Raw genomic sequence first — 16,613 nt, 5'->3', positions numbered from 1 at the left:
AGGTTCACATTTAGGGGCCCGTAGTAAAATGGTCTCTTAAGCAGAATATCTGAAATGGTCTCGTTGGGTGGGGCTTGTAACTGGGAATGTTTCGGTATTTATATGCGAAATAGCATTTTAAATATACTATGAGCTTCAAGGTGAAGAAAAACAATGTGAGGAAACCTGCATGATTTGCTAAGTGTACTGGTGTTAGTGAAGTTCTCAATCCGCACTAAGCCCGCGTGGGAACTGCGGCCCAAGCCCTCTCATTCTGAGAGAAGTGCCCAGCTGTGCGACTTATTTATAGGAGAATCGAGATTTGACAGTTCATAAAAAATCCGTCAACTGAGAGGTGGTGTCATCTACACTCTCAGAAGTTGTTTTTAAAGGTCCTGGCTACAACAGTACCACAAAAAATATAACTGCTGCAAATCGACATAACTTCAAACACAAACACCGGTCAAGAGCGTGTCGGACACGCCCATACGCCCAAGGTAGGGTTCCGTAGCCATTACGAATACAATAATGTACAATCAAGTACAGAATATTTTTCTAAGGATTTCTATTTACCCTGAAACTACTAATAATTCTCAAGCAATCTTAGCCCATATAATTTTCCTTGTAAATTTGATATACTTACTACCATGCTAAATTTTTCAAAATTTTCCACACCAATGCGCTCGATTTTATTGAAAATTTGCACTTTAAAGTTGAATATTTCGCAAACAGATCACTGAATCGAAAAATCGTCCTGGCAACCCCCCAATATATTTAAAGGACCTATCCAACAATACCCCACACTATAGGGTTAGTCGAGAAAAAAAAACACACCCACTTCACGTACAGTCGCCATCAGATATTTCGGAGCGGCCAAAGTAGTCAAAAATATCGGCACATGCACTTTATTATTAAGGTATTAGAGTTCATGTATCGATATTTTTGATCACCTTGCCCGCTCCGAAATATCTGATGGCGACTGTACTGGGAGGTACTTACCTACTTAATTTTTTTTTAATTTTTTTTTTACCACTATTGGCGTGACTGATATGTATATTCATGCCAAATTATAGTTTTCTAGTACTAGCACGGACGGGCATACATAGCGAAACTATAAGGATTCCTAGTTGACTACAGAACCCTAAAAAGTGACAAGTATATAGAATAGTAGCACTTGTAACGTTAATGGTATAGCGGCCTGGACGGTATCACCTGCCCCATGCCTTCTAAGGTTATTAATAACACACGATGCGGCTTACATCAATTATTCTGGTTGTTAAGATTGAGGGAGGAAAGCAGGTGTTTCTGCTTGTTTGATCAATTATGTTAACGCGGACTAAAAATATATACGCATACGCAATCAAGGTTTCGTTCGCGGAATTGAAGAAGTAAGGCCTAGCGGTCTCTTTTAGAGCGGGTACCGTTACGCCCTTTAACATCTACAGCGATCCGAATCCGACCTATTTTATTGTATGTTGAAATCGGATCACATATTAAGCTGTGTCGACACGACGAAACAGTACTACCTACTTTTGTGTGGTTTTGGCCCCTTGGGCCGATAAAAACTTGACTATGTTTTTGTGTCGATTAAAATTGGAAAAAACGCGATTGCTAAAATAAGCTTCAGTAAAAAAGCGTATTGGGAAAAAAAGCATTTGGGGGAAAAAGTAAATGGAAATTTTGCTACTAGGAGAAAATAAACGATCGACCAACCCGCGTATTTTCTAAATGGTTTTCTATGAAAGTAGTAGTCGCTCCTGTCAGCGTGGTGAAATAGGTCCTTGGCTGTACTGTACAGTCAAGGGCACAAATATAATATGTACATATCCAAGATGACAAAAATATCTAAACCCTATACCAATAACCATAAGGTCGATGTACCTACCCATACGTGTATTTGACGCTACGGCTATATAGATATTTATGCCCTCGACTGTACCCACATAATTTTATTTGACATGTTTACTATACGTACGTTTTATTAGCAAATCGTTAAACATGAATTTCCTTTTAATACACCTAATGTGTGTCAAACATCTTTTCCTGTCTCGTTTGAAGGCGGCCTGATACATGTATTTATGGGTAGACGAATTCGGATGAAGCGAAACAAAACGCGGAAGACAAAAAGTACCTTTATTTTAACTTTATAACTAGATATTAACGTGCACTATTTATTTATAGCAATATATTCAAGATAAAAGAATTGCAAGAGTCCCGCAGAATTGAACGTATGCTTGGAACTCGGAAGATAGCTCGGTAAAATCATAGTTATTTTATAGTCGCGTGTCTATTTGAGCAACCTTAAGGTAGTATTCCGTTCTTAGCGACTGGGTCGCGCGACGTACTAAGAACGGAATGCTACCTTTAAGGCGGATCCGTTAGAGCACTTTTTGCAGTCACGGACCACTTTCACAATTTAAACAATTCCCCGGCCAACTGTCAAAAATATTTTTTTGGAAATTTCCTAATAAATATGTTTACGGAATGACCTAATGCGGATCCCAGATACACATGCTACGTACCCCCAAGGGGTCCGTCGACCCCTCTTTAAGAAACCCTGCATAAGAGCCAGCCTCGGATCGAGCGTATGTGGAGACACTGCCTGAACCCGAAGCTGCGGCGCTATGAGGCAACTCGTTGCAGCTGGGCTACTACGAAAATCGAAACTCGAAGTTCGTGTCGTGCGGTCCCTCTGACACTTACACTATTTAATACGAGAGCGAGAGGGACCGCACGACACGAACTTCGAGTTTCGAGTTTCGTAGTAGCCCTGCTGCTTTCCGAGACATTGTCGGTTATTTGTCACGCCCTAAAGATTCGTGCGCCGCATATCCATTTCAGCAGCTTCAGTTTGCCTGTGAACAAGCAACTAGTTTAACGTCCCTTTGGTACTAACCGACATCGGACTCAAGTGGACATAAGGCTTACTACTAGTGTGGATGTAATTTGTTTTGTATCTACGTAACGTGTTTGGCGCACACACTGGCACGGACCTCTTGGGTCAGAGTGGCTAATATTATTGTCCCACTTTTTATGCTTAAAGGGGACCCTAGACCTACAATAACATTGTACAATACATTTTATTGTATAATAAGATTGAATAGCACTCTGAATCCAAACGATCAATTATATTGCACATACGTATAGAAGCTGCCTAAAACGTATAGCAATCTACCCTCTTTCTACCCCCATCCTACACCGTGTGACAGAAAGAAGTGGTGAAAACGATTGTGATCCCAAGTGTGTTAGGCAATAAGGCATCTATAATCTATCATGTAGGAATCGATCTTTTTTTCTGTAAAAGTGAGGCGGTGTCAAGTTGAAGCCGTGTAAAGGCTGACCAGTTCAGTTATGAACCCTTTTTGTACTAAATTACATAGTCGCAATGAATATACCGACTTTAAACCTTTACCCTTTAGCCTTTTAACCTTTTTAGGCTTTGCTAGAAATATTTTCCGAATTTAGTTACATTGTAGGGCTGCGCAGCAATGGACCTGTTAAAATAGCGTTTATACCTGCTGAGCTGGCAACGTTGAAAGAAAGAAAGAAAGAAAGAAAATAATTTATTTATAACAGCAATGACACATTTAGGTTAGGAAAAATAACAAGAATAAGTGTTGCCCCTATAAAAAGGTCCCGGCTCAGCATATCGCTGCATTTTATTTTTGTTAGTTTTTCTCGATTATTCCATAAAAATTGAATGAAAATTAATAATGTTGTCTGATAGAACGCTTCTTAATATATGGGTCAATCAACTTTTTCTTGTTTTTGGCAAAGGAACAAATCAAAATAAAATGTAGATTTATTTACATAATATATGCCTTTATTGTAGAAAACATATTAAATTTTAAAAATTGAGAGTTGCCGCGGACTTGTATGATTATGTATGTTTTTATATAGCCATAAACATAATTCGAGCTCAAAAGTGGTCCCCTGAGTAACCATAATATAATTAAGATAACACGGCATGCTGATTAAGATCTAATCAGTGCAATACATAAATAAACACATTTATATCGGTTTTACATGTAAAATATATGAAACACATTTTATATAGAATGTTTTACAAACTACTAATTATGTCTTTGAGTCACTGGGGACAAAAACTGTACAATATTTTGCCTTTCATTAGTTTATCTAATTCAACTAAAAACGTACATCATAAGTTTTATTTGCCTCTTTCATTTAACAACAAAATCGTGTAAAAAAAAAATCGAGTACCGTGAAACTCTTGTGTGAAAAATTAAAAAAACTAAGGCCTTTTTTGGGGACAAGTTGGTTATCCAAGAGACAAAATGGTGACTCGAGAGACTTTAAAGTTGACTAGGCTTACTTTTGGTCACCCATGAGAACGAAATGATAACTCAAGAGACTTTTAAAGTGGAATGGACTTGAGCTTGCATATGTGTTTTTTTATACTTTAGCTTTTATCATTGCATAGCAATTATATAGCATTTTACTTAATGAAACTTTAGCATTAGAACTGAGCTTTTCATTAATTAATACCACTGGTCAATACCTCGGCGTCGTCAATATTGAGTACAGGTGTGTCTCCAATATATATAAGATATTTTAAGTTGCTGGACTGGATCGGACATGGCATAAATATCAATGGCACATACATTTCTCACCTCCTTTTGCCGACGACATAGTTATAATGGCAGAGTCGCTGCAGGGATTGTGACAAGCCTGAAAAGCCTCAATGATGCTTCCCGAAGAGTGGGTCTCGGAATGAATTTAGACAAGACCAAGGTTATGTTCAACAGTCATGTCATTCCGAGACCAGTTACCGTCGGTGGCGCCACGCTCGAAGTTGTGTCTGAGTATCTATATCTTGGTCAGACTATAAAACTCCGTAGAAACAACTTTGAGAAAGAGGCTAATAGGCGAATACAGTAGGGCTTTCGGGAAACTTTGGCATATCTTGTCGTCAGACATCCCTCAGTGCCTAAAAACGAAAGCCTTCAACCAGTGCGTCCTACCAGTTTTAACCTACGGAGCTGAAACGTGGACTTTGACTGCGGGGCTAATGCGGGGCGAGCTATGGAGAGAGCAATGCTAGGGGTTTCTTCGAAGGATAAAATCCGAAATCACATAATCTGACAAAGAACGAAACTCACCGACGTTGCTCAGAGAATTAGTACGCTGAAGTGGCGTTTGGCTGGCCACGTATGTCGCAGGACCGATGAACGGTGGAGCAGACGAGACCATGGACGGGAAAACGTAGTGTAGGGCGTCCTGAGGCACGGTGGACGGATGACCTTTAGAGGATCGCTGCGGCGGATGGATGCGAGGGGCTGGAGACAGTGTTGTGGCGCGCCGTGGAGGAGGCCTATGTCCAGCAGTAGACTGCTGTAGGCTAACGATGATGATGATGATGTGTCTCCAATGTGAAGTGGCTGATAATGTCTTGGGTAGCGACATGGGCAAAAACCTCTTTCACAAAAACAACTCAAATCACGATGTTGCAACTGACTTGACACGCCCTATTGAAGAAAGAATAGGCCCATCTCGCTGTTGAGCCATGTTTATAAGCTCCGGGTGCCAGGGAGCTGTCCAGAGTCATAGTAAAAATCGTCTCGAACGCAGGCTCGATGACTTCCAGCCACCCGAACAAGCCGGGTTCCGAAAATGATATAGTACCGTAGACCAGATACATACGCTGCGGCAAGTCATACAGAAGACCAAAGAGTATAACTTGCCGCTATGTCTAGCGTTTGTGGATTACGAGAAAGTCTTTGATTTGGTTGAAACGCGGGCGGTGCTAGAGTCTCTCCAGCGATGTCGTATTGACTATCAGTATATCGAAATGTTGTAGTGTTTGTATAAAAACGCCACTTTTTCGGTCCGAGTACAGGAACAGAGTTCGAAGGCAATTCCCTTGAAAAGAGGCTTCAAACAGGGAGATGTCATATCTCCGAAACTGTTTACTGCCGCTTTGGAAGACGCCTTCAAGCTTCTGCAATGGAAAGGACTAGGCATCAGCACCTTCGGTTTGCCGACGATATCGTGTTCATGGCAAAGTGGATGGAAGAACTCAGCTTGATGCTCGAAGGCCTCAATCGAGTCTCCCAACGGGTGGGCCTCAAAATGAACAGGGACAAGACGGTCATGTCGAATGTTCATGTAGTGTCGACCCTTGTTTTGGTTGAGAATTTGGTTCTTGAAGTTGTTGACGCGTATGTATACCTAGGACTTAGGACGAACCATCCAATTAGGTGGGTCCAACTTCGACAAGGAGGTCAATCGCCGAATCCAACTCAGATGGGCAGCTCAGGGAACTCGCAATGTCTTTTCGTCCAAAATTCCTCAGTGCCTTAAGACGAAAGTCTTTGACCAATGTGTGTTGTCAGTGATGGCATATGGATCCGAGACGTGGTGCTTCACTATATTCTTATAAATAGGCTCAGAGTTGCTCAGCGAGCTATGGAGAGAGCTATGCTTGGGGTTTCTCTACTGGATCGAATCAGAAATGAGGAGATACGTAGAAGAACAGGGGTCACCGATATTTAAAATCCTGAGAAATACGAAAATGTTAAGTTTGTTAATGTTAAAATTATAGCTTTTAGTGAATTCAGTTACGGATTGCTTTAACAAACAGATCAATGTCTCATGACTCACCAAAAAAGTCTCTTGGGTCACCGAAAAGGTCAGCTAGGGGACGATGACCCAAGAGACAAATTCATGTAAAAACCAGTAAAAAGCATAATATAAACGAAAACACAAAATAAAACAAGTTGCTTTAGAATATTAGACCGTCATGCCATGTATTAAGCTCTATTTTGAACCACAATCATGAAAAACTTATGAAATATCGCGGTAAGTCAGGAGAATTGGAATAAAGACACCGTACCTGTGTAAGAGCCCCAGACAAAATGAACAATGCTAAAAAATGCCGCATCAATGGCGGACCGAGTCATGTGACATTCAGATAGGTTGTCTATTGGTCTAGCCAAGGTCATGCGACGTCTTTACATTTACACCTACTTTTAGAATGGTAAGTTAGGGGACTTAGTATTTTTTATTTTCACAGGGACACTTTTTTAAACTGTACTGTAAAATTAAATATTCAAGTTCTGTAGATTGGCACAACGTTTTAAGATACTAATTGCAGTATTTTATTTAAATAACCCATAACATTAAATACCAGTGAACCATTTTTTTACACCAAGACGAAATTAAACATTGAATGTATGCACAGGGACACGAAATTTTTGTATGGAAGTGAAAATGTGTCCCCTAGAAAACCAATAATTTATCTCTAAATTATAAAATTTATTATTCTATATTTTGTTCCGTTGTTGGATGATAGTCTCATTAAATTATTAACATAATAGAATCAATGTATGTCTTATATTTTTTGAAATAAAATAGATTTACCACTAGTGACACACAAAAACAAGAAATTGTTGATTGACCCATATAAGTAAATGTGTCTACTCCAATAATTTAACTTAGCTTAGTTATTAAGTTTTGACTGTATATTAACAATTATGGACCTCGAATAATTATTGGACTACATTAACTTATATATTAAGAAGTGTTCTATCAGAAAACATTTTTAATTATCATTTAATTTTTATGAAATAATCGAGAAAAACTAACAAAAATGCAACGTTGTTGCCAGCTCAGCAGGTCATCCACGGCAATGTACAGTAGAGGATAATGAATCGTGTACCAATATCTGACACACCAAAGCGTGCATAGATATCTGATACGACATACAACACTATTTCTAGCGCCGGTAGGACGTGCCTCAAATATTTTTGCACGCTCCGCTGTGGCAGATATTAATGCAGGTGACTGTACCTGGGTGACACCTTTTCATAATCAATTTCGCTATAATTTCTTTGGCAGATGGAATGTCAATATGACATCAGTAGCGCAAAGGTTCCACCCTATATAGTACGCGATTTAGTTTCGTTGTCTACAACTCGCACGATACTTCTCGCACTATAGAAATGAGGGTTTAAAGTTGGCAATTTAAAACACCGGCACATGTAAACAAGTTCATTGCGTTGTTTAATTGTATAAGCCCGTGATAACGCGTTTATCGGCGAGTTAAATAGTCGTATAGTTTTATAGGTTAAGGAAGAAGTGTAACGGAACACTTACGTCATAAGCAGGAGTTTGTTAATCACAAATATTTCTGCTGATGATTGGGCAATTTTGACAGGAGATTCCTGAAAAGTCCTACATCTATTCGTAAATTTGCGGAGATCCGTGAATCAATGAATTATAATTTGTGGTAGCGAAGGAAAAAGCATAATTTTTATGGAATATTCTTAGTCTAAATGATGACACTTTGGATATCCTCCTGGATCTCAAAAATTGTATGCTGTCATAAAAGCCCAATGTACTTACTTAATAAGCAATTTAACCTAGAGTCTTGAATCTTCTGTCGTTTGTGTTATTTTCAAAGCACATGTCAATTTAGTTCTTTATAAAGGACGCACGCAGGAATACTGGTGGCCATGTATTATACATTTGTCGATCATTATTATAAATAAAATTGCCCTAAAATTATTATTATTAAAATTATTTATTAACCTAAAATTGCTAAAAGTGGCTCCGAAGCGGTAACGTTTCGTGTGCTCTGCCTACCCCATTTGGGAATATAGGCGTGATGTTGTGTGTGTGTGTGTGTGTGTGTGTGTGTGTGTGTGTGTAGTATAAATCCTGCAATTTTTTTTTTCAGGGGTGTTCAGTTAAACTTGCCCAGCCATCTGAACATTCCTGTGTATTTTAAAACGCTCTGTAGAATGTGGACAAATTGTCCGACTCACATTTTCCTTAACGTTTCTTTTTTTAGATTACGCGGCAACTTGAAGGACCTAGACGCTGGCCTATTCCTAGACTCCGGACAGGGTCCGTCAGAAGAATATGAGAATCTCAGACGACGGATACAGTCGAATACAAAGGAGCTGTGGTATTACATAAATCATGAGTTGAACAAAGTTATATTTGACGAGAAGAAGTCGGATAGGCTGCAGTTGATTTTGGACCAGGTTGCCGACAGAAAAAGGTTAGTTTTTGAATATAAATTAATAGGTCATATTATATCTGCCATAGGACATCCACTCTTGGTCATAGGCCTCCCCCATAGACGTCTATTTGTTTCTTTTGTAAGCGGCCTCTCGGCTATCGTGAGCCTGTGGCTTTTACCAGCTCATCCGTCCATCTCGTTGGTAGACGTCCTACGCAGCGCTTGCTGATCTGCGGTCTCCATTCGATAACTTCTATATGCCATAGCCTGCCCATTGCTACTTCAACGAGTTAATCCGCTTGGCTACATCGATGACCCTGTTTCTTCTACGTAATCGTATCTCCTCATTTTTTCTACATATCTCCGCATGTCTAGCTCGTGCCACGGGAATGGCGTGGAAGTCGATTCTACAATAGTCCTAGTTTTTATTTATTTTTGACAGTAGAAATTGAAAAAAAGAAAGATTGTTTATTAAAAAGTAGGTTATGTTTTGGTGTAGTTATGAATACATATATTAAGGTGCGACCAAACCGCTGCTTAAAAAACGGTGACGGCACGGAATCGCAGTGACGCACCGTATGCGCACCGTTTTTATCGCATGATCTCCGCACCGCTGCTTAAAATACGGAATCGCAGTGACGTGCCGTAAACGTCAGGACTTTCACTGCGATCCCGTATTTTAAGCAGCGGTGTGGAAAGCATGCAAAAAAACCAGTGCGCATATGTACGATGCGTCACTGCGATTCCGTACCGTCACCGTTTTTTAAGCAGCGGTTTGGTCGCACCTCTCGTAACAAAACGTGTTTTAAATATATATATGACAGCGTTCAAATAGATATTTATCTTAACTTTCCGCTTTTATCATAATCAATGACGTGGTCTTATAAATTTAATTACAATACATTTAAATACAGACGTCCCTATTAAGATGTTTAACGAGACATTGTTATCAACATTTGCGAACTCGATTAATGAAGCGATAATTCTGTACAATTGTTACTAGTTATTGTGAATTTCTCGTAGTTTTGATTATATGTATTATATTTTAATGATTTATTGTTTTGCTACTGCATCTTTCATAAACTACGTACTAAAATAATACGATAAGGTATGTTCGTACATAATCTCTGAAACGAATAACCGGATTTCAAGTAGGTATATAGTTCCTTTAAGCCGTGGTGGCCTAGTGGTTTGACCTATCGCCTCTCAAACAGAGGGTCGTGGGTTCAAACCCCGGCTTGCACCTCTGAGTTTTTCGAAATTCATGTGCGGAATTACATTTGAAATTACCACGAGCTTTGCGGTGAAGGAAACATCGTGAGGAAACCTGCACAAACCTGCGAAGCAATTCAATGGTGCGTGTGAAGTTCCCAATCCGCACTGGGCCCGCGTGGGAACTATGGCCCAAGCCCTCTTGTTCTGTGAGGAGACCTGTGCCCAGCAGTGGGACGTATATAGGCTGGGATGATATAGTTCCTTTAGGACACATAGATGTAGCAGACAACAGGATAGTTATTAAGTTACTAACTAATACTTAGGTTACTTTTTATCCATGTACTTTGATTCTGTACTGAGCCAGCCGTTTCGGCACTTATGAAGTCATCCAAAATTACGTCATACTTTTAGTAGGGTCACGTAGGGGCTTGCGATTAGTGACACACTAAGCAAAATAATTTAGATTTTCATAGTAATAAGTGTGAGTTTAAGGCCTTTGGGAACTGACATGTTCATTATCGTTTGATCAAAGTTCCATAATAAATAAAGATTAAAAAAAAAATGTGTGAGTTCTCGAACGTCCACCAACGAAATAAATGGATGACCTGGTTAAAGCCGCGGGTTTACAGTGGATGCAGGCCGCTTCCAAAAGCAATACGGTATTTGACTATTTTGTATATGTTTTATTAATTTAAAACTTCACAATGCCTGTTATCGAAACGAGAAACAATTTTTAAGGTACCTTTACAAGTAACAAAGTTATAAAAGTTTGAAATTCAAGATTAGACAGAGAAAGACATACTGGCATGTTACGTCACACGCCAGTACCGCCATACTTTGAGAAAGAGACAGGTATATCGATTTTTCAAAAAATCACTATAAATCCAATTTTCAACCGATTTCAGTTTTCTCTTCGCTAAACACTATCTGTACATCTATATTTTCATAATAAAATTAAGATATGGCAAATTCACGAGTTGTCAAATACCGTATTGGGATGCACAAAAAAACCTATAGGTTTTTTTTGGAAAGCAAAGTATATTTTAAGATACCATTTTCATCGATTTTAAATTTGGATCAGTATTAATTTTTTATACATTTTTTACGTAGTACGCTGGATGACGTCACAGTGAGACTGCCAGGCATAGCCTAGAAAAATTCAGGTCGTACATAACATAATCTGTGGCATTACAATGTGAAAATAATACAAGCACGGTTTAGGGTCCTAAATGAACCCTGAAAAATAGTTTTATTTATTTCTCTTCTTTTAGCTTCGATTATTCCTATGTTTGTTTAATAGTGTGATAGTAAATAGATATTTTTTATTAAAATCTGATATTTAAAATCTTTTGTATTTACTTGTAACGTCGTAATTTAATACTTAATTTGATTTGTAAAAATATATTGGAAATACTCGTATACATTTCGGACTTTACGATAAATGACAACTGTTTAAAGCCGGGTGCGCATCATGTGATTAAAGTTCTATCTTTGTCACTCTTTGCTATTATAAGCAGGACAGCAACATTTAAAACTGTCAATTTGCTTTAGTGTAGACCTGCTTTATAACTGCCTTTGTGAACTTAGTGATCATAATGGCTGTGATGTGATTTTTGGATGGCCCCTATTAGGAATCCTTCAGTCCGGGTAAATTTAATCTAGATTAAAATTAGAGAAAAAAAATATTTACAAATTCAGGCGTTTATTACGATTAAACGTACATACAGAGATTTATATCCTTACAAGCTCTTGGTGAATTGAGAAAGCGGAGTTTACGGTTGCGGCTGAGTTACTAGGAGAGTTCCGGCCAGTTTCAAAACAGATGAACGGAATGCACGTCTTTTGAAAAGCCGCAATTTGAATGGGATCCGGTGCATCTTTACTTTTCATCACGATATCCCCACGAGACTGGAATGTGCGCATGTAAAATTCACATTCTTAACAGCTAAGTAAGCAAGCCTAGACTAGATATTATGATTATTAGTATCCATAGTACAAGCTTTGTTTAGTTTGGGACTAGGTCAATTGGTGTCAAGTGTCCCATGATATTATTATATTATTATTATATTATATTATATTATTATTATTTTCATTAGTGTTCTTCATACGACGTATCTAAATGAAGACCACACGATACAATGAGGGCTATCGTTTTTTGTCTTACTAGATGGCGCACTGTTGCGTGAGGTTTTTAAGTATGGCTTTCAAAGTCTGTTATTACGGGCGTGAAAACAAAGTTTAGATTAAAATCATATGTAATACACCTTAAAACCGTACCATAAAAATATCGTGCATGCCACAGTGTTGAATAGTCCCCGTTTTGTTCGGAAAAAAGGGAGGACTAATGTTTCCGAAAGACAAAACTGTCTCAAAACACAGACATTCATTGCCCCGGAACGCATATTTGCCATAATTAATTTCAGATATTGCAAAATATTCTCAAAATTATTCTAATTATAAATAAACCCGCGTAGCTCACCCAAAAACCCATGAGATTTGCATTTCGGAGACCTCACGCTACACTAGCGCCTCTAGTGGCGAATTCATTCGCGATAGCCCTCATTACGATACGAGTACAATCCCAAAATTATCATTCAAATACTAAACTGAAACAATTTGAAATATTCACAGTTCCGAAATAAACTTTAAATAAAACACAATCTGGTTGAATTTTCTAATGAGAAAATTTCGAATTCTTTCAGTTTAATTTTAAAGGTGCGACACATATAATGGTGCACCTGCGAATCCGCGCATACTAATATTATAAATGCGAAGATTGTCAGTATGTGTATTTATGTGCGTGTGTATGTTTGTTATTCCCTTACGTTAAAATTGCTGGACGGATTTTGATGCAATTTGGTAAGTAGATAGCTGGATGTTTGAAATAACACATAGGGTACTTTTTATCCCGATATTCCCGCTGGATCGGGATAAAATCTCGAAATCTCAACGTTATGATTAGAGACATGAAATTTGACTCGCGTCTCATACGCAAAAAAAAAACGTTTACGCGTGCAAAGCCACATGTAAAGTTTAGTAGTATAAAATACGTAGTAACAATACACACGATTCGATAGTTAACCTAGTTGCCAATTTTCTTTTGAAGCTATTGGTTATGTTCGGATTTCGCGGAACCGCTCACACTAGGAACACCAGATGTGTTTACGATTCCGCAAACTGTTAAGTTTGTTTTATTTATCGCGGGATCCGCGAATTGTATCATTAACGTTTTCTAGTTAAGTGTAGTCGGCTAGGTAATGTGTTTTATAATTATTTATGACATTTCATACATCAGGAGAAACAATGTTCACCCGTGGCTTTTATATGAATCATTATATTTTTTTATTAATAAACGGAACTGAACAAACTATCACTAGCACGGCACGACACAAGTGATGACATAGGTACCGAAGGGTCTCTTTTCAATACTCATACATATCATATGTTATGATTTTTAAGATTGTTTTTTTTTGGAATCTTTTTGTATTTAATTTATGTATTTACTAGCTTTCAGTGGCGTTGCGTCAGATATTTCCGTAGTAAAGCCGAAGTAAAGATCGCCCACATCCTTCATAAATAATTTATTTTGCTTTCTGCTGTCTTTTTTTTTTTTTTTGATTTTGTATTTTTTATAAAAATATTGGGCAAGCCAGTGGGAATGGAGTTCTATGGACGCTCGCCACTGCTAGCTTTATACCGCGGCTGGAAAATAATAAAATGAGCTCTCTATCAAATGGGAATTTCAAAAAACTCATTATTGTACCCGTGTCATCATCAATAAATGTCTGCCCAATTTTAGGTACCTAAATATTTATTATAGGTAGTTCATGAATATGGAACTCCGCAAAATGACGCTGAATTCAATCAACATAACGCAAGACTCCCTTCTTCCGTAGATCACTCCTTTCGGACCAAGAGAAGCTTCCAGAACTGGATGGCTACCACGAATGGAGAAGGCAAGAAGCGGCCAACGTCAGCGATCTAATACAGCGGAGGTTGTATCATCTCCAGAACCCAGAGAACTGCAAGGATGCGAGAAAGGTCATCTGTAACTTGAACAAGGTAAGTTGATGATTTTGTTGATGTTGTTTGATGTTGTTGTTGTTGTTGATGACCCGTGCGAAAATTTAACCCACATTTAAGGCACCGATTATCAATAACATACATGCGGGAAAATATTTTAATAAAAAAAAATTTTAGAGTCACAAAATTAATCTCTCCATACATATTTTTTTTTTATTTCTTTATATTTTTAAATTTCATTGTTTTTCCACTTGGAAGTCAGTAACCTTAATGTGATCTGAAGTATCGTACAGAATTTTCTAAACACCGATTGAAGCGACGCAGTCCCTTCAGTATTTTTCAAAATCGTTACGCTAATTGTGATTTTAGGTACAATACGACTTTATTGTACACCACAATATAGTATTTAAGCAGTGCAGAAAAAAAATACACAGAGAAAAGTTGACAATGTAAGCAATAAATAAGCAACCTCGCGTTTGCGATCACTTCCAGGCAACCATTGCATTAGAAAGAAGTAAGAATAATACTGTAATTTTTATTACAATTGTAGTCCAAGTAGTCCAAAAGTTACAATTGTAGCGAATATTTCCTTCTTTAAATTATCACACTACCATGTTCTATAGGAAAGATGCTTATCACTATTTTTTGAAATTAAAAATGTAAATAGAGTTTCGTTCGATAGCTGGGTCCGCCCCCGTATAAAAACAGGTGCGGCCTATTAAAACGTTGAACTATTAGTCGCGCAGTCACGCTCATCCCTTTGAGCTTTCATTAACGACAAACGTGAACTAATATTCTCCATACAGGAATCCAGCTTATGAGTACTTAACCAATACGATGGAAATGTAATTTGTTTGCAAAATAACCTAACCAACTTTAAGAAACTTTAAGAAAGTTTAAAAATCCCCGACATTGTCGTTTCAAAGTTTAATATCTTAGAAATGTCTGAACCGATTTGGTGAAACATATCCAAGAACCATCGCTAGAAAACCTGGTTTCAAATAAGAAAAACCGTATCCAAATCGGTCCACCCGTTTCAGTGCTACGGTGCTACGGACTGACACACAGAGCGGTCAAACTTATAATACCGCTCTTTTTGCCACGGGCTTAAAAACTGATGCGCTGCGGTCCTGTGGTTAAGCCCTTCAGTGAAAAATAATATTCTATTGAATATTCGATACGCCAGTTAGGTAGTCAAAAAATATTAAACACGTATTTTTTCTTTTGTCAATCACACAAAAAATGACAATTAAGAGCGTATAAATTCGTTTGGGCCTTTAGTAAAACCTTACCTTAGTAAAAAGTGTAAAAATTGTGACGTCACACGGAACTTTAACCGGTCGGTTATACTTATATCCATTTATTTTGTTTAATTGACAAAAGAAAAAATACGTGTCCGAGTTTTTTGAAAATCTAACCAATTTAGCATATACATATTATCCTTTCTGAAGTATTTTCGACTTATCAAGATGTTGCACCCGCGATAATGGATTCGCTCTAACTTTAGTCTGCTATCGGCAGAGACAGTCCCATAAACATTGGCAGGTAACGTGAAAGCGACCACCAAAGTGGATAGCCACGCTATTTGTAGATCAAACCAATCATCATCCATTGCATCAGTCGCTGCGACTGTTTAGATGTGCTTCCATTTACTTACATAACGGTCATTATTATTTTTTACACGAAAGTTCTTAGGTTTTATTGTCAGCCGTTTTTTGAATAAAAAACTAATGGTGTTTAAAGAGCAGTTTACTATATTCTCTGGCAATCATTTCAGGCAATCATCAATTGCAGGTGGTAGGACCTTGTGCAAGGTCCGCCCGGATTGCTACTACCATCTTGCTCGCTAATCCTGCCGTGAAGCAGCAGTGCTTGCACTGTTGTGTTTCGGCGTGGAGAGTAAGACAGCCGGTGAAATTACTGGCACGTGAGGTATCCCATCTTAGGCCTCTAGGTGGCAACGCGTCTGCAATACCCCTGGTGTTGCAGATGTTTATGGGCGGTGGTGATCTCTTACCATCAGGAGACCCACTTGCTTGTTTGCCATCCAGTCGAATAAAAAAAAAACATGTTTAAAAAAGTTTAATTGTTGATTGGCGTCTCCGAAATTCCGAATGTGGCTGTTGAATCGCAATGAAATTTGATATGGTTATGGTTATGGTTATGAGTTGAACACACTGAAAAGGTCGTAGGATAGTTTTTATCGCGAAACATTTTATGGTTCTACAGCTAGTAGAACAAATAAAATAATATTTCGTGTTATAAATTTCACATTTCATTGCTGCGGACATAAAAAAAGTCTATCGCAATCTCTTGGAAACCAACCTGCCTGCGTCTTGAACTAATAGAATCATATGCAGTAATACACACATCAAAAAATTCTCGGGATACTCTAACTCCCTCCTCCCAA

At 38.2% G+C, this 16,613-nt stretch overlaps 1 protein-coding gene across 1 annotated transcript in view; it reads left to right on the top strand.

The window, feature by feature from the left end:
* FucT6 (alpha-(1,6)-fucosyltransferase 8) overlaps nucleotides 1-16,613 on the top strand; it is a gene marked incomplete at its 3' end in the record, with an annotated part of 33,567 nt that overhangs the window by 7,406 nt on the left and 9,548 nt on the right. The window contains 2 exon segments of the mRNA XM_074089885.1: nucleotides 8,792-9,004; nucleotides 14,077-14,242. Of these exon segments, the coding sequence (XP_073945986.1) occupies nucleotides 8,792-9,004; nucleotides 14,077-14,242 (379 nt within the window).

The sequence above is a fragment of the Choristoneura fumiferana genome, chromosome 7 (assembly GCF_025370935.1).
Source record: "Choristoneura fumiferana chromosome 7, NRCan_CFum_1, whole genome shotgun sequence".
NCBI classification, from domain to species: domain Eukaryota; kingdom Metazoa; phylum Arthropoda; class Insecta; order Lepidoptera; family Tortricidae; genus Choristoneura; species Choristoneura fumiferana.
The sequence above is the reverse complement of the archived record's forward strand: the minus strand, read 5'-3'. Positions and strand labels throughout refer to the sequence as shown.